The sequence below is a fragment of the Pezoporus flaviventris genome, unplaced genomic scaffold, assembly GCF_033815535.1.
Source record: "Pezoporus flaviventris isolate CSIRO_AGI_PZ_B2104156 unplaced genomic scaffold, CSIRO_AGI_Pfla_v1 ptg000086l, whole genome shotgun sequence".
Taxonomy (NCBI): domain Eukaryota; kingdom Metazoa; phylum Chordata; class Aves; order Psittaciformes; family Psittacidae; genus Pezoporus; species Pezoporus flaviventris.
Window position 1 is genome coordinate 2506712 of NW_026892634.1, and position 25614 is coordinate 2532325.

A 25614-nucleotide genomic window follows, 5' to 3' on the forward strand; every position below is an offset into this window, starting at 1 on the left:
ATGCATTGGAACAGGTTGCCCAGGAAAGTGGTTGAGTCACCATCCCTGGAGGTATTTAAAAGATATGTAGATGTGGTGCTTAGGGACATAGACTTGGCAATGATACGCTAACAGTTGGAGTTTACGATCTTAAAGGTCTTTTTCAACCTAAATGATTCTATTTCAGTGATTCTAAATCCTACTGCAAGGACTTACTCTGCTTTCGTCTGCAGCAGATGGTACCAGCTGTTGTAGGAGAGAGGAAAATGGATTACATGGATGCTGCTGTGATCTGGCATGGCATTTCCTATGTTTCTCTCCCTGGTCTGCAGTGGCCATGTTACTGTTACAGCTATAGCCAGCTCTCAAAGACCTCAGAAGTCTTTTCAAGTGCTAAAAAACCCTTTCGAGTTCAGTTTATCTGTTTTGCACAGTACTTACTTAAAGCCTGTATAAAAGGAACAATCCTTGCACTTGAAGAGTTTTTTCCCTCCATGCTTGTCACGGTAGTGACGCCGAATGCTCTGTATATAACCCGAGGAGAATTCACAAAATTCACAGTTAAGGATGGCTTCTGTTTTGTCCAATCCTGCAGCACTCCCAGAAAGTGGGATTGGGCTGATGTTGTTGTTCCTGGCCAAAGCTGCAGACTGGTAGTGGTTCAACTGCTGCTGAACATCAGGAGGCTCAGAATATGAAGAGTCTGTAGAGAAACAGAAGGAATTTGTTATTCCAGGTGGATCAACAAAACTAAAAAGATTTAAGGCCTGCTCCAGCACCTACTGGCTTTTAGAAGGAGTTGATGAAGACGCTGGTTATTAAATCTGCCAAAAGCTTTCTGAAGGGATTAAGAAAAAGAGGAGTGGCACTCCTTAATCTTATCTGATCTGTATTCTACAATTTAAATTGTGATGAGTATAAATTATGCTTTTTAGATCTGATTTGGAGAGGAAAGGAATGACAGACCTAAATTAAGAGTCTAAAAAGAAGTCTGGGTTTAAGACACTTTTAATTTGTGAAGGTAAAGCATGTTAATCATGCTGCCAGGTATTTATGTGTTTGGTACATAAATTAGACCAGAGATAAAAAAAAAAAGGTACTCTTCCCTACTCATTCATGCAATTATTTAAGAATCCCACATCAAAAATTAACTTTAGAGAAATTATACAATTTTACTGTATCACATTTGAAGAACCTACAAAAGGCAAATTCAAGTTCTACTAACTGATGATGTTTGAAATGAAGTCATTATTGGGAAAAAAATATTTAATCATAAAATCCCATAAAGCAAACTTCTAAACCACATTTCCCTAGAAGATGCTAATTTTTGCCATACTGAGAATGAGATCCCTTTACATAGATGTGTCTGTATAGATGTACCCCTTCTACAATCCAGCAAAACTGTCACACCACTTTAATGGCATGTAGAGAAGCACACACCAGGGATGTCTCAGTACTAAAACTGAAAGCTATTATATTTAAGTTGGATCCCCCCCCCCCCCCCCCCAAAAAGAAGGAGGGGGGAGGGTGGTGTTGAACCTTTCCCAACACATTGCTTGAATGTGGAGGTTAGGAATTCATCTGCTTTGTCCTATAAAACCCACAGCTGCCGATGAATGGCACAAATGAAAGCAGACAAATAAAGCACAGATAAATTTCAGTGTAACTTTCCTGAAAAGAAGACAAAAGGCTCTTTTCTTAAGCTTTCTGGAAGAAAGTGGGGGGTGGGTGGAACAAGGGGAGTTTGGGGGAGTTGGGATACAAACTGTACAAGCCACCTCCTGCTTTGATGGGTACTACATTTTCCAAAGCTTAATTCCCCAAGGCTAGATATGTAGGAATTCTCTAGCAGACATACTTATGGGAACTTAACACCATCCATTCTAACCAATTAGTACAGAGACACAAAAGGCAACCAGGGCTATATAACAGTCAGTGTGGGGACTTCTCCACCTGTCTTCATGAGTAAAATACTTTCATTCTTTTCTCACCACCACAGAAGGGGGCTATACATGACTGAAAAATGGAAAACAAACTAAAAACAACAACAACAAAAACCAAAACCAAAACCAAACATATAAACAAAACTCAGGCAGGAGATAAATGTCTCTGGGCTCCCCTGGCTTTATCACCTGGTGCGGTGAAGCAAAGACAAAGGCAGAGACATGAAAGATTTTGATAAAATAAATGAAATAGATTTTGTTTTTTCCTATAAACTGAGGCTGGATTACAATGCAGCATTTATCACCTCTTGTGCATCACTCCTACAGCAGGTTTGCTCACCATGAGGGCTCACAGTGAGCTCCACCTATTCAAATGTCAAAGCTTTCTTTGCCTTGTGTTTGAAACAAGACCCCCACTTACTTTACTTTGGCACTGGACAGGCCTGAGGAGATGCAGAAGTCTCTTCTCCCTCTAAGGCAGCAACTGTGCATTCACCCTCTTTTAGAACAGGACCTTGAAGCCTAAATGATGCATGGTTCGGAGCAGATTTGCTGACATGTATGTCTGTAGCCTGATGTCTGGGCTACCAGGTTCCATGCTTCTAAAAGCTCAAAACACTGTCAGATTTCCTGACAAGGACAGGACAACCTAAAAGAAGCTCATAGCAACAGAAACAGTATGTTTTGTATATGTACTAGTAAAATTTCTTTGGGGCACTGATTAAAGTTTACTTTGTAGCTGTTTGTTTTCTTAGGAAGAAGGGATCAAAAATTTCCATCATATCATCAAGGTTCCTAGCCAAAACTTCAGTGATGTCCATTGCTAAGAAAGTTACAGGTCTAAAAATTGTTATTTTCAAACAAGTAGGTTTACCTGCTGTTTGGAAGATCTACTATACTTCAGGTTTTCTCACTTTTCCTGTTACCTGGTGTTTATTATTCCAGCTTTCAAACATTCAGATATTTACACACCTCTATGGAAACAATATGTGAAAATTGCAAAAGGAGATAGCTACATGCCTATTCCCACAGACAAAAACAAAACACACAAAGTAGCTTTCCTTGTCATCAGGAATAGACAGAAGCAAATTCTACCTTTAATATTTGAACTCTAACCTTCTTTCAACCAGGATTCATGCTGGTTACCTTAGAATTTTTAGTACATTTCTCCATTACAATTAAGATAGTTAAATTTGAAAAGCCATCTGAAGAACTTACACAGAAAGTCTTACACTCAAACAATGGTTGCATGCATGTCCCTACTTCTGCCTGTGTATTCTTCCCCTTTTCCTCTGCCAAATGCTTTCATTATTTTGCAATCCTTCTGGAGTGCAAGATTTAGCACTTCCTGAAGAAAACCACCCGGGATTAACACATGTGTATAGGGCTTCTGTTGGTTTCTGGGAATCAGTTTGCCAGACAGTTATCCTAAGACGCAGGTGAAACCCAGCTTCACCAGGAATACTTCGGACAGAATCCAAAGCTGACTAAAGGCATAGGAGGTTTTCCACCGACTTCTGTGAACCACACTTTTTCATGCCCCCTCTAAAACCAGTGAAGGCAGTGGAAAGATAGCTACTGACTTGAGTTTGCGTCCAAATGTGCATTTCAGCACACAGCACAGAATGCGCTGCCAGCAAATAAGAAACAGATGATGGGGTTGACATTTTGGAGTTTTTATTTTTCAAAAGCAGTACCTAAGAGAAGGACTAGAGAGACAAATCCACAGCCAAGGAGCAACAGTGCTGCCTTAAACTGGCAGAGTACTTCTACATGGGCACTTCTCTGTTCTGTTGAAAGAGCAGGCTGAAGTTTCAAATGGCTCTGCACATACTTCAGTGCTAGGCTGAGTTTGTATGTTGCTGTTGACTGAGTATTTTAAGAGCCTTGGCACTTATGGAAACCTTGAGCTGCTGTGCACCAAACTGCTGAACACCTTTTGGTGGTGCTGCTGTTAACAAGAGGATACCTGAATGTAAGAGTAGAAAAGGAGGATGAAGAGAGCAGACCTTTCCGCTCAGAACTGATCAACAACTGAGTCACGGCTGTACACAATGCAAGTTCTAGCTCAGTCTTTTTCCTGCACCCCAAGCACAGACAGTTGGGAGCATTCTAGGAAAGTGTCAGCAAGCTTGGCCTGGAGTAGGAATGGGGTCTAACTCTCCATGTCTGAAAAATGTAAAATGGCCTTAGAAGCCTACTTCAAAATAAGAAATCAGAAGAAAGACTTTAAAATAAGCAAAGGGAAGAGTTAAGAGAATTTATGTCAAGTAATGTAAAACAAGAAAACACCAAGGTGAAGAAAATTAAGAAAAAAACGAAACACCAGGAAGTACTGATTACATGTTAAAAAAAAAAATTGCATTTTTAACAGTCTTAAGATACCACAAGAAAAAAAACGATGTTCATAAATGCAATGCAAGTAAAAAAATCAGAATACTTATCCCTGACTGATTTAAAACAAAACAACAGAAAAAAAAACAACAAAAAGAAAAGCCCACACCAAAAAGACCAAGATCCAGTTTTAGAAGTAATTTTATCCAAAATGAATGGAAAGACTTTGCTGTTCAAAAGCAAGGTAATAAATGATCTCATACAAGAGGTAGGACACCTACAGTCATGCTAAGAGGCAAAAATTAACAGTAACTGATGTAGTAAAGCCTGGAATAACAGCATCGATGCTGCAAATCTCAATTTTGGGATTTCACATGAAATGTCTACCTACAGACTACCTGCAGAGGAAGAATAACAAGGCTAGCAATTAGTAATATCTGCCATCACCTATGGATCTAAAAAAACCACAGAATCTATGCTCAATATACAACAGCATTCTCATATCCAAAGTCAGGAATGGAGATGCTTGGCTCCTAAGATTAGAAGAAAACAAAGATAATATAAAAATAAAATAATAACAAAAAACCAAAGCTTAAAAATGCCTTGGTGGGGGGAAGGGAATATAGTAACCGTACAGGCCTAAGACATTATGAATCTGTGAGAAAAAGAGGAGACTAGTTAAGAAAATATTTGGAATTATATTTAATTTTCTCCTAATTCATTCACATAAAGAGAAGATTTATATAAAGAATGACAGAAAATTTCCAAGGAATTAAGAAAAGAAGCAGATAAATTGTTTCCTCTGGAGAGAAACAAATTTGTAAAACCAAATCAAGATGCAATACTATACTAAAAAATATCATCAAACACAAAATATATGGCCAAAACCACAGAGGAATGTACTAATAATTATTATTATTTTTAAAGACGTAAGATAAGACTAAGAGTGGAATCTATGATATCTAGGAACATAATCGCTTCTCAAATTCAATGGGACTCAAAATTATCAGCTCACTGAGTTTAGGATAGCATACAGTCATGAATGGCAACAGCTTGAAAAGTGGGAAGGTGGCAAAGCAGGGTGTCATACAAAGATTGTCAAGACTATACACATTTGTTCACTTTATGCCATGCAGCACTGACCTGGAAGGAAGATATTATGTGGGAGGGTGAAATGTTCTGGCAATAAATTAAGCTGAGGGGAGGGGAAGACAGAATAAGCTAGGATTCAGAGGGAAGAAACAAAACGCTCATGAAGAAGCTTAGGGAAAGACACAGTACAAGGAAGTTTTATTTGTTGCATGTTTAAAAACAGAATATGAACCTACTCCTCTACTTAAATTCTGATTTCTACTTACATTGCTAGGACATCGTGAATAAGATGCAACTGAAATAAACTTTGTGCCCTTGTTCACACACTCCAAAAGACAAAAGAGTAATCACAGAAGAAATAAAGTCCTAGAATAAAACTGCCATTTAAAGGATCAACCAACCAACTAACCAACCAATCAATCCCAAAATCTAAAAACCTTGCTGGAGGAATTTATTTCAGCATTATCTGTAAAGGCCACTTTTTAGATCATTTTAGACTAGCTTTCGTAAGACAAATGTTACATATATGCCTAAGGCTCAGCAGAGGGCAACCAGAAAGATATATGGATTATGCAATCTTGTTTATTCAAAAGAGGTGAGAAACTATATCCATGTTTTTTAATAACTTTGAATTCCCTTTTGAGTTATGTGCACACCTACCTCTGAATGGAACTGACACAGGATGTCATTTCCACTGTGCAGCTTTTTCATAGAATCATAGAACAGTTTGGGTTTGAAGGGATGTTAAAAATCATCTAGTTTCACCCCTCCTGCCATGGACAGGAACACCTCATACTAGACAAGGTTGCTCAAATCCCTGTCCAACCTGGCTTTGAACAATGCCAGGGATGGGACAGCCACAGCTTCTCTGGGCAGCCTGTGCCAGTGCCTCACCACTCTCACAGCACTAAGTACTTAGTACTTTCATACTAGTATCAACACTAATTTCAAAGCTACATAAATTTCATTGAAGAAGAAAATAATAATTAATTTTATCATCTTAATTCCATTACACAGAGAAAGTCTCATACTGATGCCTACTGAAGAATCTTCACAGCTGAGATCAAGGAGTGGCTATAATACTCTGTAAGATGATGCAAAGGAAATCAGTATGAATTGTATAAGACTTAGGAAGAAGTGACATAACTGGTGAAATAAGTTATGCTATATTATCTCTATCAGAAGTATCAGTCCAAGAGCTTCCCATCCCTTCCTGGTTTTGAGTATCTAACACTACCAGGAATTTTTATTAGCATTAGCTTTCAAGACAGGAAAACATGGTCATGAACACTGCCCAATTACCCTGCTCTGCTAATACTGTGATTTGGAAGTGTTGGTTTTTTAGGGTCGAGAAACACTACATCAATAGCCATTTAATTTTTAGTTACCCCTTCTTTTCATCTGTCCTCCCCACAATAAATTTTTTGCCTGCCTTAAACTCAATTTAGCTTTCCTGATTTTCTTTAGGTGACTGGGCCACTTATTAGTCATGTTTAGACTGCACACAACCCTCACAGTACAAACTAGGCTCTTCCAGTAGCTGCTCTACAACTTGCAGCCTTTGCAACATCAATGCCAAGCCACCAAAGGTTTCTAACCCCACAGGTTGCTTTGCCCATTGCTGTTTTTCCTTACAATACAGAGATGATGCATGGAAGTGCATCATGGTCCCCTGGCTCTGGCATTCACGTTATTTCACCTCTGTTTACCCACTGCCTTCTGTGACATTGCAAGCTGTTAATCTGCTGCCATGCTCCCTGATTTCCTTCACATTTTTAAGGGCAGTTAATTTTTTGGGAGCACTCCACATTTCTTTCTCTATTGCTCCAGCCTTTGACATATTTTGTATTAATGAACACACAGAGCCACAAATACGCTGCTGTCACTGAAATGCTCACTTGCCTTTAAGCTTGAAATGAATAGGGGAAATAAATACAGCTTTTATCAAGTGCTACGTTTTTGCATTCTGCTTCAAAACTGGCCCTAAAATTTCAGTGACGATATGGGTACTGAGGATCCATTCTAATCATAGAGCTCAGGAACCTGCAGTTTGTTCTGGAGATATCCAGCATTCACCTTGACATCATCCTTCTCTTCCTTCTCCTTTTCCTTCTTCTTATTACCACTGACAACAGAAAGACCTCATCTCTATTGCCAGCTCTGAACTCAGATCAATTTGGGCAGTATTTTTAAGCACTGGTACCAAAATGTAGTAACAATGTCCCTTAAAGAAGAAATAAAACCAGCTACTTAAACATCAAACTTTGGGTCATCAACTATGATGATGACGTATGTCCATTTCAAGAGGGCTAAAATGAGCAAAGAAATTTTACCTCTTCATCAAGCACCAAATCCCTCTAGCAGGTTTTAGATCAGTAGAAAGTAACTGGAGTCTCAGGGGACAGGGAGAATATCAGTTAGCTGACATAAGAAGGCTACTGACATGTGGGAACGATAGCCTGTAGAAATGCTCTCTTGCACAACACTGGTCAAGCCCTACTGTGTATCCCTTTACAGCAACAGAATCCTTTTTATCTGTATAGAGTGATCACAAATTCCAGGGACAGCAGTAGTATGTGACAGCTAAGAGAGCATCACTACCACTTCAACCCCTATACTGCACACAAAAATCAGAGCCCAAAGTAAACACCTCAGGTAAAAAATCAACAGGAATCTAGATATGCTTCTTTCTTTCCCCTGTGGATGCAATCAGATCATTCCCATCTGTCCAGGAGGAATCCAGAAGGTGTTTCTTCCTTCATTTATTACTTGATCTACCAAACAACTTATCCTGTCTTCTCTCCACCCTAGGCAAGTCTTTCAGTATCACAGCAATCCCATCAGAGCAGGCTGGCCAAATCCATACAAAGACTGACAGCAACCCTCTCCCAGCTGCATGAGTTCCTGTCTCCATCCTGCTGAACCTCAATTTTGCGTTTACCCATTCAGTTCAAGCACAAAGAACTCGGGAGCAGAAGAAAGCACAATGAACAGCAAGCTGACACCCCCCTCCACCCCTCCCCACCCATCTCCTTCTGTTCCACTAGCCACAAAACTCTTCTCAACTTGCTGCAGGAAAAGGCCAGAAGCCAAACAAGTATACACCAGTGGAAGACTGCTGCAGAGAACAAGGTCATTCCCAGTGCCCTAGGTCCTTGAAACAGTGGGGAGTTTGTTCAGTAAACTTGGAGGTGAACAAGCCCTGCACTTGTTCCACCAGTCCCTGCCAATCTGATGCAGGAGAAAAGTTCCCATCTGATCCAACATCTGATAATTAGCTTAACACTGACCACAAGAAGTAAGACACAGCAGCAAATACCGGAGAGTTTTAAACAACCACTGGCAGGCAGTCTGGCCACTGTGATAAGGAAAGATTGGCAAAATCTGAGGGAAAAGCAGAAACTTGGTCTAGGTTAAAGAAAGAAGGCACACAGGTGGGGGAAAAAAAAAGCAGCCTGCAAGGAAGAAGGGTTAATCTGATGCTTCAAAGTGAGCATGCAGCATTTCTACTATGGGGCACAAAAACAGGAAAACAGGCAGGACAAGTAGACAGCTTTTGCAGGCTGACTATAACTACAAAAGCAGAAGCATCTTTTGTTCTTCAGATCACAGTTTTGCATCCTTCCAACTCACCTTGCAATTAAAGCAACTAGTGACTGAAGGTTTGCCTGAATTTGCCCTGCAGTCGCTACTTTGCCTCCCCAATTAGAAACCAGCCAAACAAAAGGGTCTCAAACTTCAGAAGAGTGGGGTCCAAACCCCATTCCCTGAAAAAAGCTCAAACCCCAAACTAAATATATTCTGCTCCAATGCAAGATTTCTGAACTGTGAGGATTTTGACCCCTGTGGTCTTCCCCAAACATTAGCAGTCGTAACACGCTAAGACACAGTAGCAATAGTAAGAGAGAACCAGCACCAAAGGTGGAGAGGACAGCCTTAGGAATTTTCTGCCCTGATTAGGTGGTTAGAAACATATCCCTTAATCAAGAACAACAGCGTAGATGAACAGAAATAAACAATTCAGCCACAAACTATGGTATGGATTAAAAATAAATAAATCAGGGGTAGTGTGTCTGAGCATATGGAAAGCTTGATTCTCTTCTGAAAGGCAGAAGGAAGAGGGAGATGTGTGGATCACTTTAAAAATCCTGCCTCATTGGCATCAGCTGAGAAGATTTTGTTGAAAAGGCTCATTACATCTCTCTGTTCTCATCTCATTCTGCTACTACATGGAATTGCTTTAGCAACCCTGCTAAAGGCCCCCTGTACCCCTCAGAATTTCATCTGTCAAGCAGTACAGAAGACACACATTCCGATTATGCATTATCCACTTTGAAAAAGTGTACAGAAATGGGAAGGGATTTACAGTTCTTCAACAACAGTCCCAGAAAACAAGACTTAATCAAGCAGTTTTGTACCCAGCCTGACTCTGGCAAAGCAAGCAGATATATTTATATTTCAGTCTCTACATGAGGCAAAGTTCTTTTCCACTGGCAAAGGCTAAAGTTCAGAAAAAGCTGGAACAGGGCAATGGGTGTTTCACTTAGCAGTTTTCAAAACACTTGTTGCTGCAAGTAATTAAATTTAATGAGGATGTTGACATACCATGTACAGGGAAACTCAAGAAATCTTCTAGTTCTGACCCTGCATGTGTTTTGTGATGTGTGCTGGTATTAATAATAGATCCCATTTGGTTTGCACAACAGTGAAAAGCATTATTGAGCTTCAAGGGCACACACAAAGTGTGCTGCTTTCTACATTTCAGGAACTGGTTACCACTAAAAAGAAATGAACTTGTACAATAGCAGCATGACTGAGAAGGCATTAAAAGCCACATCCAGGTCTGTCTAATCTATCACTCGCACTTTACTGTTTTGACAATTCAATAATCTTAATCAGTAACATTAAAAAACTATTATTATGAATTACTGCACACAGTCATGATCAAACAGTTTTATGAGGCTTCAAATCTGCCAGCCATATGACTAAAGAATAGTACTTTGCTCTACAATACAGTTAGGCCAAAGGGATTACTTTCACAAAATAAAAAGTGACTCAAAAAAAAGCAGTAGTACTAGCCATAGTAGTTTAGGGCAAGTATTTTACACACTTCCAAGATGTTTTTGCTAAGGGTGAATTCATAATGTTAAACAGTTAATCTACTGTTCCGCTTCATGGTCTATATGATGACAGGCTGCACTCATAGATTTCTAAGTTTACAAGAGGAAGGCAGTCCACCACCTCCACAGGCCTTGAATACAAGCAAACATGTAACACCAGGAATTACGCAAACACAGTGTCTGTGGCCATGTGCTTTCTCCTTAGCTGATTACTTTGCAGGTAATGACTGTTTCTTCTATTCCTGTTTTCTAGTGTTCAGTCACGTAAGTTTTGTGTCTTCACTTTGCTTCCAACTCCTCCTTGCTGGAAGAGACAGCAGTCTTCTTATGTTATGCCCAGACAATGGATTGTGGGATTCCACTGCCTTGCACTCAAGTCATCAGGAACAGAGCTGACCCTGCACAGCCCAACACTGGAAACCCTTATCTGTGACACATACTGGCCCACAGAATGATAGTATCATCAGTAAATCCATAAAGCCTTTCTGGGCAGAGATTAACATGAATATAAGTTCTGATTCTCATAAAGACTGTGAAAGGACATCTTGTTAAGGGATTCACCCAATCCTTCTAGCAGTTTGTGATATTTCAATTTACACTGTATTTTTACTGTATAAGTAAATTACCGAAAGTGTTAAGCCACATTTCAATGTAAAGGGAAAATAAGTAAGTAAATCCAAACAGACAAACAAGCCAACCACACAAATGTTAATAAATAGTCAAACCACCATCTTTTTCTTGCAAGAAGAAAAATACCTGCAAGCTATTGGGACAGAAAAAGAACATTTTCCACAATGACAGCCTTCTCATTTCAACAGTTGAACACCACAAAACATTCAGTGCCTTGTGATATGCAAAACAGAGAAAAGTTGCATTTGTGATTAACATTCACTGGTTTATGTGGCTGTTTGTAAAACACCCCCCAAAAAAGACATCATTATCACCCCCTCAAAAAACAAGTGCTTTGCCTCTAATTATGTTAGGATACAGGCCCCTAATTACATCAGGATACTGAAATTGGGTTCCTTACTTGCCAAATATCACCTAACATTCAAAGAGAGGTATGATACAAAAAACAGCATTTTCCAATGATGTCTCTGGAAGAAGGCTTTCTCTGCTGACTCACAGAGACCGACACAAATACCTTACACTACTGTGCTGACAGAGTATCGTGGTGAACCCAGGACAGAAAGGCATACATACAAGCACTGAAGTAGGTATGTTGCTTTCTAACAACAATGTAGGTGCCAGGGATAGGCCCACCTAAATGCTCAGCACCCACTCCTCTTTAACTTCACTTCCATGAAAAGTATATCAAGCAATCAAAACATCTCCAGGATACACGGCTGAAAACTTCAGATATGCTTGCTGCTACCAACACAGAATGAAAAGAGATGACTCACAGAAATTTAAATGTATTCACATCTTTTAACAAATGGATCAATCTAAAAGAACAAAAGAAATATTCTAAGAAAGGCCCCTTAGGAAACATTTTCTGCAGGAAAAAAAAGCATCAGCAGACATTCCACTGGGCTGTTGTGCCAGAACAGTTCTATTCAGACATTCACTCCCTATTACAATTCAGTACACTTTTCTCTTTTCTCCCTTTTTACAGGGCTCGACAATTGGCAAGATGAGTTCTAGCTCCTCAAAACTCCCCCAAGTCATCCTGCTCTATTTCCTCCTTCAACCACAATATTCATCCACAGACAAGAACAGAACCCCTGTGCAACCATTTCAGTTACACTAGCCTGCTGCATACTTACCAACCTAAAAATCAAATTCAGAACAATATAACACCACCATTTGTCTGTTTTTCACCACAGCCCTAATTCAATTTTGCATCCCCAGTGAATTAACTTGATCACAGTCCTTGCTGAAGGTTATCTGTACACACCAACACATGCAAAAACCAACCACACTACATCGTGAGCTCCACTTATTATTGCCTCCAGGCTAGACATAATAGTGCTCATCACACAAACCTGCATTTTCTGTTATTGAGACCAGTTTTTTATCTAGTCCTACACATCACCTGTACTTGCACACCTAAGCCACAGAGACATTGATTTATTCCCTTCTAAAACCCAAAAATAAGTAATGTCACAAGAGCACCAATCATTAACTTCACTTACGGCCAACTTCCTAATGTAAAATAATTACTTAAAAAAGGTTATTACTTCCTTAAGTAAGGCTGAAAATGTTAACACAATTATCATAACACCTGTACTCTTCTGACTAGCTCCCCAGTGGGTGGCTTCTATTATTGTCGAAGTGACTTAACCATTAACCCTGTTTAAAGATGATCAAGCTAATTGGGACAATTTCTGCCTTGGTTTCTTGGTTGCAATACAGATCTAGGTAACAGAGTCAATCTCATGAAATGTTTTTGTTAACAGGCATTATTTTATGTATTTTTAGGAAGAGTTCCTTAAAGGCTGTAAAATTATCTTCTATAGAGATCTGCACTTGAATTTTAACTCTATTAACCATGACTTTGAGCTTCTGGGATAACCAAAAGAAAAAAAAAAAGTACCTTTTAACAAATTATTGGTGTTAAAAGATTGCCAACACTCAGAAAGACTAGGACAGCCCTTGAGAATTATTCTCTACTTCTGAGCCAATAATGGAGTGCTTTTTAAAGAAAAAAAGCCATTAAAAAAAGCAGCAAAATACATCACAAGAGGTACTGTGCTTGCTGGATTAGTTAAAGCTAGCATTAGCAAAAATAAAAGCTCAGTTAGTAAGTCTTCATTGTACTGTTCCAGACAACCCTTTGACAAAAGGTGATGTGAGAGCAGCTGGTCAAAATCTTTTCATAAGATTCTAATTCTGACCCCAGAAATGACTTGCTAAACCACAAAATTATTATTCACGTCTCTTTTTCTTCAATAAAGTATTTCTATGCTGACTTTTTTTCCTTTAAATTCCTTCCTGCTATTTTCTAAACTTATTTCTTATCTTTCACTCTTTCTCAATTCACACATTTTCTGGTGAGAAGGGAAAGAAAGGAAGATGAGAGACCAAAAATGCTACAAAATGATTACTGATAGTTTTTACCTCCCCCATTCTCAGTTTGCCAGTAACCTAAGCAAAATAGCAGCAATAAAAAAACTTAAGAACCTTCCAAAGTTCAAGGAAAAAGGTATTTCTTTTCCTTCTTGTAATATGTCCTCCATCCATCCCAGTGTCTGGAACATCTGCAGGTCGGAACCTTTTATTTATAGTCACCTACATTCTCCTCCTATGTCACTGCAACTCATCCAGGAAGTTTCTTCCCCAAAGACTAGCTCTTTTCTTAACTGGCAGAAAACACCACCTAAAATATGTCTAATAAGTTACCACTTAAAAATTCTTAAAGCTTGCTGTGATACCATGCAACACCTTTTCTATGAGTCTGCATTTTCACTGTTAACAGTGTCCCTTCCTCCTGCTGTGTTCCAAGTATCTTCTGCATAACCCACCAGAACAAGGAGATTAACAGCTTTCAAAGAAAGCATGGAAAAGAAAATGGTTTTGAGATTCTCCTTCCTGCAGATGCAGCTTAATATCTGAAGGCACTTTTGGTGTCCTCTGTGGCAAGGACAAGGAGAATGATTACTTTTACTGTCATTACAGGTTAACATTTTTAGCTTAATCATGTGGTTTCATTGAAGTACTCTACTAACAAAATAAAGGGGTGTTTTTCAGGAACATGGACGGAATTAGATGATCCCTTTCCCACTGGCTATTCTGCCTTTGAAAATTTTCTATAATTTAAATCTCTGCCAAGAAGCAGAGCCAGCACTGATATATTTCAAAGTCAACTGGTGACAGGCCAAGCTGACAAGCAGAATGAACTGGTGAGTTTCTAAAGCAGGTCACTTCCTACAATACCATGTTTACTCTTGGTTTTGATGCAACTTCTCTTTTTTCTTGATGATCAAATTAATTTGTTTTTTTCAGCAAGCTGCCTGCTGCATTATTTTTTTTTTTTTTTTGGTAATAAAAGTATTAAGTGGCACCTTAGACAATTAAATTCTTGCTTTGAGGCACCTCTTACCATTAGAGTCCTCCACTTCTTCAGCTGGAGTGTGGTTCTTGGAGGAGTGATGGGCGTGTGAGGCTGCAAGGTTGACAATGCGGGGTCTTGGAAGGGTCAGTGCTTTCCCATGCACTTTCAAGGAGTGCTCTTTCAGCTGGCTGATTGTCATGGTGGAAAATGAGCAGGAGGAACATTTGTAGGCATGTTCACCTGGGTGAGCGAAATACAGGCAAGTCATCAGCTCACAAAAGAAACAAAATGGGGCCCCCATACTTCTCTTACTGAGCTTGGCAGTAAAATTCCCATGGATTCTTCAGCAAAAGATTGAAACCAAAGAGAACAAGCTATGCGCATTTCCTTGTTCCACCATTCTGGAGTACATGGGTAGACACCTGCTTTGGACTGAAGTATCACTTTCTGACAGCTGCATATCCTTGTAAAGTGACTGATGCCAAAAAACAGAGGCCAGATTCTTAGCATGACTGCATTGAATGGTATGAGGAGAAAACAGACTTTGGGATGAAAATGGAGTCACTTAACTATAGCACTTCCAAATTTCTTTGGGAGCATAGCAACTAGAGGGGGTGAAGTCATCAGTTTCTGCATGCAGCACATCCAACGTCATAATTAATGAAGCATGGACACTACAAAATGCTAACAAAGGTCCCTACGAAAAAAAAAGGGGGGGGGGTGGGGTGGTCGTGCTGAAATTTACATTTGGGTAGGTTGCATTTTCCTAATGAAAAAACTGACATTAGGCAGCAGCAATCTTAGCAGTAATCTTCAAAAAACTGTTAGTCAAGTCAAGGTTGGTTTACTACAAGAAGTAAACACGCAATACCAAGAACAGTGCATATCTGTAAGGCTATTTGAAAGTGTGTTATGAAAAAGCACTAAAGGAAGTGAAAGAACAGAAGTAATGAAAAGTAGTGAACTTAATTTTGAACACATTCAGAGCCAGAGACAGCAAACGAGAGGAAACAAATCCTGAGACAAGATTTGTTTTGTGTTAAGCATGGAGGCAACTGGAACATCAAGTGAAACCATCCCAACACAAACAGTGTGATATTATACAGGTGCCAAGTTATTGTTTTGGAAGTGCCACTTCCATGGACAAGAGTAACACTGGCCACGTATGAGTCATACGTAAAGCCCCAAAACTAATACAGGAGTGAAATATTCATGAGTAGTAACAGAAGAACAAGAGTTCTGGTAGTGAATGAGGCAGAACATGTTTTCCATGTCTCAACAAATTCAACAAGTTTCTCGAACAGCATTGTTTTCCAACACCAGAAATAAGTGAACAAAAAGAGAATGTGAAAATACATGTATTGTAGCAAGTCAGAGTAAGCATACCTGAAAAGATTAACTATCTAATTGCAATCCTTCATAAAAGTAACTCCTGCCCCTTCTTCCAAAAAAACTGTACCAATAAAGGAGACAAAATACAATCTCTTAAAAACCTTCTTTTGCTACATTTGAAAAAGTACAGGTCAGTTAATCTGAAACGATGACACAAGAAATTGACCCGTGTTCTTTCAATGGCATTCCTCACCTGAATATCAGTTATATATTAACTTTTTACAAATAGAAAGAAAACATTTTTTGTATATAACACAAGTTGCTCAATGGGACAGGATTATTAAGGACAAAAGAAACTCCAAAGTATAAGATACCCATGAGATACAGATCTAGACAAACCGTCATGGTTTGTCAGTACAAGAGTACTGGTGTCTACAACAGTAGACACCAACTGTTAACTTTAAAGCACCATAAGACATTAGAGCAAATAGAGGATGATTACATTTTAAGCAGTCTACATACAACTAATAAATATGCCCACTATTCAGCCATAACAGTTTAGGTGGACATCGTCATGACAAGATGTGTTTGATTGCAGACGAAAGGCTACAGTTTGGCTTAACAGAAGCCTTCTGTGCTTTTTTGACTGTTAGTTTTGCATTTTATAGAATGGTTAAATAAAAACATATAAATAAATCTATATAAAAACATATAAATAAATCTAAAAAATTGTACGTAGTTATGTCTCAACACCCAATATGTACTCAAAGCATTATGTTCCAGATTACACAGAAACAGAGCAGGGCTCTGTTTTTACAGTCATCCATTTGTGCATGCAGTGAATCACAGAATCATAGAACAGTGAGGGTTGGAAAGGACCTTAAGATCATCTAGTTCCAACTTCCTTGCCATGGGCAAGGACACCTCACACTAAACCATATCACCCAAGGCTCTATCCAACCTGGCCTTGAACACAGCCAGAGATGGAACATTCACAACTTCCCTGGGCAACCCATTCCAGTGCCTCACCACCCTCACAGTAAAGAACTCCTTCCTTATATCCAATCTAAACTTCCCCTGGTTAACTTTTAACCCATTACCCCTTCTCCTATCACTACAGTCCCTAATGAAGAGTCCCTCCCCAGCACCCCTATAGGCCCCCTTCAGATACTGGAAGGCTGCTATGAGGTCTCCACGCAGCCTTCTCTTCTCCAGGCTGAACAGCCCCAACTTCCTCAGCCTATCTTTATACAGGAGGTGCTCCAGTCCCCTGATCATCCTTGTGGCCCTTCTCTAGACTTGTTCCAACAGTTCCATGTCCTTTTTATGTTGAGGACACCAGAACTGCACACAATACACCAAGTGAGGTCTCACGAGAGCAGAGTAGAGGGGCAGGATCACCTCCTTCAACCTGCTGGTCATGCTCCTTTTGATGCAGCCCAGGATACGGTTGGCTTTCTGGGCTGCAAGTGCACACTGAAGCCAGCACATGTTCAGTTTCTCATCAACCAACACCCCCAAGTCCTTCTCTGCTCTGAATCTGTTCTCTGCCCAACCTGTAGCTGTGCCTGGGATTGCTCTGACCCAAGTGTAGGACCTTGCACTTGGCTTAGTTGGACTTGGGCATTGGCCCATCTCACAAGCGTGTTAAGGTCCCTCTGGATGGCACTCCTTCCCTCCAGTGTATCAACCAAACCACACAGCTTGGTGCCATCGGCAAACTTGCTGAGGGCGCACTCAATCCCACTGCCCATGTCAAAGACAAAGATGATGAATAAGACTGGTCCCAACAGCGATCCCCGAGGGACACCACTCGTTACTGGTCTCCAGCTGGATACTGAGCTGTTGACCACAACTCTTTTGTGTGCGGCCATCCAGACAGTTCTTTATCCACCGAGTGGTCCACCTATCAAATTGATGTCTCTCCAATTTAGAGACAAGGATGTCATGTGGGACAGTGTCAAACACTTTGCATAAATCCAGGTAGATGACGTCAACAGCTCTACCCCTGTTCATCAGTTCTGTAGCCTCATTATAGAAGGCCACCAAATCGATCAGGCAGGATTTCCCCTTAGTGAAGCCATGCCACCAACCACTTCACTGTTTTTCATGTGCCTTAGCATGCTTTCAGTGCATCCAGTGTCATTACTAATGAAGCAAGGATACTAGAAAATCCTATCAAAAGTCCTGTGAAATATATATATATATATATAAAATAAGAAAAAAAAAGGTAAAAAATTTTAGATTAAAACAACATGTAGCCCATTTAGAGATACTGTAAACCCTTCTGATTCATGCCAAAGGAGATGGCACATACTGGATGAAAAACAAATGCCAGAAACACTGAGTAGTACCAGCTGTTAAGCAAGAATGCATTTTACAGTATACTGAATTTTCATCCATCCCCAGAAAATAAGGGAAAGGCAGACTGAGTGAAGTATTTCAGGATTCTGTATTTTACTGAATTTTATAGATCTCCTGGAGATTTCAGAAAAATTCTACTTTAAAATAAACTGATAATCAGATGATTGACAAGAGACCAAAAATTGGTCACAAAAGAGGTTCAGAGAATCACTGTTATTGAAAAACTGGGGAGGCTGAGGGAAAGTTCATAACATGTTTATTCACTAGTATGTATTTCTGAAGGAGTGATTTGAAACACAGCAAAGCAAAGCTTTGCCTGAAAAATACACAAGCAACTTGTCTGTGATGTGAAATGGTAGAAATGGACTGAGGCAGAAACAGGTCATAAGCCTTCAGAAAACTTGTTACACAACTAATTGTGCAAGCACTATCTAGAAAACCATTGTGTTCTTGCACATTGCAAAACATGGTCCCTTGAGGAATGTCCAATAATCAAGTTCAAGAGCATGAATTCATAATAAATAAATCAAAGACTTACATGAAGAGGAGTGTGAAGTAAATATTAGCTGCATGCTAACTTGACTCTAAAATTCTGGAAGGTTCAAACAAGGTAACACGAAGTAGCCCAACTGCACATTAGCATAAAGAAAACATTATCTTATGGTTGTCAAAGATAAAGAACCATGTCACCTCTGTAGAGGATGTGGAACTGTAAACTGGAACTGCTGCATACAGTTGGATTTCCTAGAAGGGATAGAAAGCCATGGGCCCCAGTACAACAGGAGACTGGCAAAAATTAAGCTAATCCAAAATACCCATCTAAGTACAGAAAAGGGTCCTGGCACAATCTCTGTGAAATCTGAAATCAGTACAGGAAACAAAGTACAAGCCAGCATCAATCCTCAATCCCTCCTACATTTTTGTATATTAGAAGTGCCTTTGGATCAATGGTGACAATTACTTTTCTTCTTTTTCGGGTTTTTTTTTTTTATTCCCCACAGCAGACACACATAAATTCTGCTGCCTTTTCTCTCCATTTTCCCATCTTCCTTCTCCACCCCAACCTGTGTATATGACGTAGTGTAAACAAATAATAAACAAAGGAACATACTTCTAGCCCTTTTGTCATCTGTTCCAGGAGTTTCTCTGTGCAACTTTTAAACAACCCGGCTAGTTTGCAGGTGTTTAGATAGGTCAATATTCTGTTATTTGCATCAGAGTTCATGTTCTGCCTGTGGTCTGAGGGCTGGTTTTTTTTGTCCTTTTAACCACAAAGATGGAACTGTGTCAGCTGCATCTTTGTGGAGCCAATGACTCAATCTTCTGATAACCTTTCAACGCATGATGCATGATAATGCCAAGAGCCTAGGGCCATGGAATAAAGCTGAGGAAATTCTGATTCCTGCGCTTTTTAATAAAAATCAAAGGTGCAACACTTTGAGACAATCTGTCCTGTATGACAGATCACCCTCCCAATTCTGTTTAGTAGAAGCATGTCTATTTGTCTTGCAATACAGACATTTACAAGACAAATTTCCGTGTACGATAATGGAATCATGCCATTCTCAGTCTGCTGCAGACAGACCTGACCCCCAAAGTTTGCAGTGTTTGGTTTTAACATGAAAGCTAGAGTAAGACTCTACCAAAACCAAGGTGTAATCCACAATCCTTTCCCCAGAGTCACCTAAAGTACAAACATAAAACCAAACATAATGGAGCAAAGCTCACTACCAATCTGTTGAGACACCGATGGTACAAGCAAATGGATTAAATTCTTTTGGAAACAAGCCAAAATAATAAGAAAAAAAAAATCCACGTTCACATGGAAGAAAATAGAAAAATTAAGTTCTTGAAGTACTCATCACCATTTTAAATTCTTGTCCTTCCAAAAACATTATCCAAACTGCCACTGATTCCAACAGGTGAGTAGGCTGGCCGATAACTGACTTGACTTTGGAAAGCTTACCCAACTTCGGTGACAAAACACGTGGCTGAAATCAGCATCTCTGACAAGCAACAAGAATACATGGGCCATTTCAGCTGCTGCTCTGCAAAACTGACAGATAAAACTTACCAGCATGAGCCTTGAGTATATGCGTTTTCAGGCGACTATTGTAAGATGACTTGAATGGGCACAATTTACAACGGAACGGCTTATGGTGTCCATGATGGGTCTGCATATGACGATCCAGACTTGAAAAGAGAAACACAGAAAAAGGGAAACAGAAAAGAGTAAATAATTTCAACTATTCCTTCAGATGCAAAGCAAAACACTTAACAGCAATAATAAATTAAATAAGAGGCAGACCAGAGTCAACTATCATTTCTCATACTCTATCTTAAAATTTAATAGGTCTGCTTACAGAATAAAGTAGAATCTAATCTGAGGAAAAGGAGCAGAGTTGACACCAATTCTGTTATGCATAAAACAAGCCACTTAAATAAACTTAAAGCATAAGAATAGTATCAATTAAATTGTACTTGATCCAGACTGAAAGGACCAGTTGAAGAAACAAGAAACAGTCAAGAACAGTAAAAATGTCATTACAGAAATCTTCTCCTGGCAAACATTTTTATAAAAATAGATCCCCTTTTGTCCTGTTGATGGGGCGGGGGAAGAGTATTTTTGACCAGCTTTAGTGAGGAAGCCTTCTTTGGGTTACAGCAGCAAAAGCAGATTAGAGATCATGCTCTGGGGAGGGTGCCAACAGGCTGCAGTTGATGAGTTCCAGAATTAAAAGGCAGCAGAGTTTCAGAAGTAACAGTGTGGGAGATTCTGCATGAATCTCAACAAGAGATGGAGAAGTGGCAAAGACCAGCCTCCACTTTCTTCAGGGAAAATGGAAGCTACCAACAGCCTGAATACTGGGGGATAATCAGAACCTGCTCTCTCTCTTGTCACAGCTCAGTAAAGTTTGGAAGGGAAAAACGGATATTTTTCACATTTGCTAACAGAAGATCAAATTCATTCTGAGCGAGTCCTGCAGAGCTCTGCTGTCCCTACACTATGGCTGACAGCCATGAATTCAGAGTCTCCAGGTGGCAGGCAGGTAGTTGTAAACATTTCCAGTACAGCCTCTTCTTCAAGATCTAGTATTAGTTTGAGTAATCTTGAACATGGTGATGGAACAAAAGCAGGAGAGATACAGCATAGTGGAGGAGTGGCAGTTTGCCAAAACAACCCCCCACCTGACACCTTAATTCCAGATGCATTTCATGCATATTTCCTTTTATTTTCCCTAAATTGTCCTGTTCTTTTTTTACTGAATTTCAGCACGTAGATCAAGTGGCAATTGTTCCAGCCCTCTCATACTACAAAAGATACTCATGGGATCTTTAGTCCCACACTGACAAAAGCTTGAGCCAGAAAACACTTGTTTATGAGAGCTAATACTGAAGTCTGTGTATTTAAAGATCCAATGACAGAAAAATAATAAAAAAATATTTTGCAGCACCTCACAGGGCCACTTCATACAAATACAATTTAATAGAGACCTGGGATGGAGTTTGTGGCAAGGTCAAATGTACAGCTTTTTGAGATATATGAGATAAAAGGTCCCCTAAATAAGTAAGACTTTGAACATTTGTAGTGAATACTTCACAGAACAAAACCTATGAAAAAGCTGAGAAAGTGTGCGCTTACTTAGGAATTAAAGCAGACTGCTAAAGATGTATATAATACATATCAAGCTATTCTAATATATACCTTAAGGTATTCTACACGATAACAATGAAAACTATATTCACATCCACATACTTTGCCAGAAAAATTCTTCCAAAGGCAGGTTTTAAAGTCTTGTTCAAATGCAGGAGAACAGTGTGCTACTTAAATATTTGGTTTTGTTTCTTTCACAGACTTTACTTTCCAAAGAGTAATTGCATCGGACACAAACACAAAATATGAAGCAGACAATTTCAGCAAGTAACAACATCTATTATCAAGTTAGGTGATACCTCTAGAGTTCTTCCTTGCAATCCACCACTTTCTGACTTACCCATCCTTCTACCTGCAGGATATGACTTTATTCACTTCCTAAGTAGGAAATAGAGTGACTAGGGACCAAACTTAATGGCAAGTCTGATTTTGGAAGCATTTACTAGGCAAGTAGAAGGTTTGTAAGCTATGAGAGGGAGAGACATCCTCAACTGTCAGACTTGCTAAAGGGTGGGATACTCCCAGTAGTGCCAGTCCTTCTTCCAGTCCCTTTCTTAGTGTTGGCTGCTTAACTCCATTGTCCTTTTCAACAAGTCAGACCAAGCTGTGGCATCAATTTGCAATGATGCTACAAAAATCAGCAGGAATCTCACTTCTTAATACGAGTAAAACATGCCTTTTACCATGCTTTCTCTCCCACATGCCTTTGACTGCAATCCAGTGACATCTTCACCAAATTTAGGAGAGCTACTGAGAGTGCTATGAATGCCTACATAAAATGAGCACCTGGATCTCTCTTTTATTAAAACAGTAAATAAGATGTTCTCTCCCCACAGAATCAGAAAAAACAATATAATATGCTAATAGAAAGTATCCCACAAACTCTATTTGGGGGGGGGGGGGGAGGGGATGCCATATATATGATTATGATTTAAATAATTTTTAAAACTACCAATCTTAAGGCAAAGCCAGTCTTGAGACAACAAACCACAAAAAAAAACAACCATTCATGATGACTGTGTATTTTCCATGTGCTATATCAGACAAGAAAACAGGCTTAGGGAGTCGTCATCCCTGGCAGTGTTCAAGACCAGGTTGGACAAGGCCTTGGGTGATATGATTTAGCGTAAGGTGTCCCTGCCCATGGCAGGGGGGGTTGGAACTAGATGATCTTAAGGTCCTTTCCAACCCTAACTATTCTACGATTCTATGATTAGTATACCACACTGCTGTGAACTTCAAATATTTGGAGACTGAAATTGCACATCATAGTTAAGAAATTTTTATTAAAAAAATCTAATTTTAAGGTAAGTTTATGACAGTTACTTAATATTAGAAATGAAACCTCAATCATCAAAGAGTTACAGTAATTATAAACAAGGTAGTTATGTGCAGCAGAAGTTCCTTAAACATGAAAGATTAAGAAGAAAAATACTTTCCTCTTCTTCTTAAAAACTTGTTAAGTCTCATACATTTGACAAGGTTGTATAAGTGGTGGGCTTCACTGTTTGCCTACTGAAAGGGGTCTTACTCTTTTGCTCGCATGCTTTTACCCTACACGCAAAAAAAAAAAAAAAAACAAAAAAACAACGGCTTAAATAAATTCAAGAAGATACAAAGATGCAACCTTTTATAAACAGCCACTCATAATGGCCAAAGATTTTGCAGCATGGAAAATACCTAAATGCTGAGAAAAGTGCTGCTCAAGATCAAGTTGACTGCTCTCTTCTTCAGTGTCAACCTGCAAAACAGCAGCGCTAGTTTGTACTTCTTCTGAAAAGAAAATTAAAACAACTTACTTGTGCCTGAAAGCAGAGACAAAGGAGCAATACTGGCAGCTGTACTTGTCTTCCCGGGTAAACATGGCCAGAGCCAAGTGACTCCTCTCGTGAGATCGTAGACCCTGCATAGACATCAAAACCCGGTCACACTGGCTGCAGTGGTAGCCCCCAGGCCTGGTTTCATCTTCCAAGGATGCTCCAAATTCAGCTTCTGTAAATTCCATAATGCCAGGGTCTTTGGCTCCCTCAAAACCCTCCATCAAAGTTGTGTTTGAAGAATCTTCAGCTTCCTGCTAAAAAACACATACCCCCCCAAAGCCATCAATTCTCTCTCCCTTCTTCCCCTCGGTCTTTTCCTATGTGTTCACTATAATGCCTAGCTTTCCCACTGCATTATTTTTCTAACTATATCCCTACACAAACTCCACACCAATGGCTTTCTGGAAAAAAAGTTTACTTTTGGGAGAGAAAAATGTTATTATATCTACTATATACACACATGCAGACGTAAACAAAAAAAGTCTCACTCGATCAAATTTGAGTCAGGTTATGAAAAAATACAAGAAACTGAATCAACTTTCAATAGTCCTGATACAAACCTTCTAAACTTGAACAGATAAACATCAGTAAGGTATAGAGCAAGTTAATTTTAGTTTATTTTGCTCTAGCTTACAGTGTAGGTACTCTGCAGACTAATACTGTAGTTTACAGTAGACTTTGTCTATCAGTGTCAAACAATAAAAACGTCAGTACTCTAAGACCGTAGTTTCTCTTTAAAAATAAAAAGCAAACAGAACAAGTCTGTTTTTTACTGGTTTTCCTAAGTTTCCTTCCCTTTTCTAACCTGAACATACATTTTTGCAGCAACTTTAACAGCCTACAAGAGTATTTCCATCATACTCTTTTAGCCATGGATTTCAGCTTCTGTTTCCTGCTGCAAAACTATTTACTCAAAAGAATGCATTGACCCTATGTAAACTTCACTTGAGACGCAAGAAGTGTAAATCGTCTGTTAGGAGAGAAGTGTCTGAATCTGTCAGTAGTACTGGGTAAAGTAAAGAAAGGTCAGTGACAGGGCAATAGGTTTCTCAGGTAGGAGAAGTAAAGCCATGAAGGACTTGGCTTCCTCACAACAAGCAGACGCTGTTGCCAAAGAAGCACTTTTTAGTCAGGCAGCAGGAGTCTTTGCCAAGAGCCCACTGCAGAATGAGGAGGAACATACAGCTAGTTCTGACAGCCTTGTTGCACTTTCACTACCCCTGCTAATATCCCGGAAAGAAGGCTGTGGAGAATGGCCTGTCCTTGAGATCTCCTAGAAGTCATTCCCTTCCACATGGAGAAAAGAACAACACACGTACACCAGATCACCTGAATAGGACCACTGGCTCAGCTGACCACTGAATGTTTTGTTTGAAGCCAGTGTGCAAATTTCATGTGGAAAGGTGTACTGTAAGCAACTCCACACATTTCCATATACACACTTCCCACGCTTCCAAAAGTTGCCCAGCATAGATGAAAGAGAGAAAGCCTCCTGCTCATAAAGCAAGTCTTTCGGTCATCAACGACATCAACTCCTTTGTGGCTGAGAAGAAAAGAGAATTAAATAGTCTTCATTCCCCTGGATCAAGAGTGGAAAAAAGTTAAAACATCTTTAAATAAACCAAATGCACTTCAGAAACTTAGTGTTGAATTAAAACATCATGCTGAACTGGAATACCCAGTTCAAAACTCATTTAACTCACAAGAGCCCTTCGCAGGTTTTCAACAAACCCATTATTTTGACAGTACAAGAAGCTGCAGTCACCTTCAGTCACCTTTTTACAATTCTTACCTTTACCGTAGCTGACACAGAAGAGACATTCCCATACTGGACATGCTTGCGGAGGTGATTACAGATAGCTCGAAGTGTTGGATGGACTTCCACACAGAATTTGCATTTGTAGCCAACCACCTTCCTCTCCTTAAGTTTTGAAACCTCTTCCAAGTGTCCAAAAGCCTGTTTGAGGACACAAGCATAAGT

The 25614-nt window shown here is 39.5% G+C and overlaps 1 protein-coding gene across 6 annotated transcripts in view; it reads right to left on the reverse strand.

The window, feature by feature from the left end:
* The window catches only part of ZNF462 (zinc finger protein 462), a 96484-nt gene that overhangs the window by 21266 nt on the left and 49604 nt on the right, over positions 1 to 25614 (reverse strand). For 2 of the 6 annotated variants that reach the window (XM_061475643.1, XM_061475644.1), the window contains exons 4-8: positions 25426 to 25590; positions 23613 to 23716; positions 20233 to 20351; positions 14511 to 14702; positions 421 to 682 (exon numbers count right to left, since the gene is read on the reverse strand). In XM_061475643.1, the coding sequence (XP_061331627.1) occupies positions 421 to 682; positions 14511 to 14702; positions 20233 to 20351; positions 23613 to 23716; positions 25426 to 25590 (842 nt within the window). Of the gene's footprint in view, positions 1 to 420; positions 683 to 14510; positions 14703 to 20232; positions 20352 to 23612; positions 23888 to 25425; positions 25591 to 25614 lie in introns of all 6 variants that reach the window. The other 4 variants (XM_061475641.1, XM_061475642.1, XM_061475645.1 and 1 more) reach the window with 3 other exon arrangements.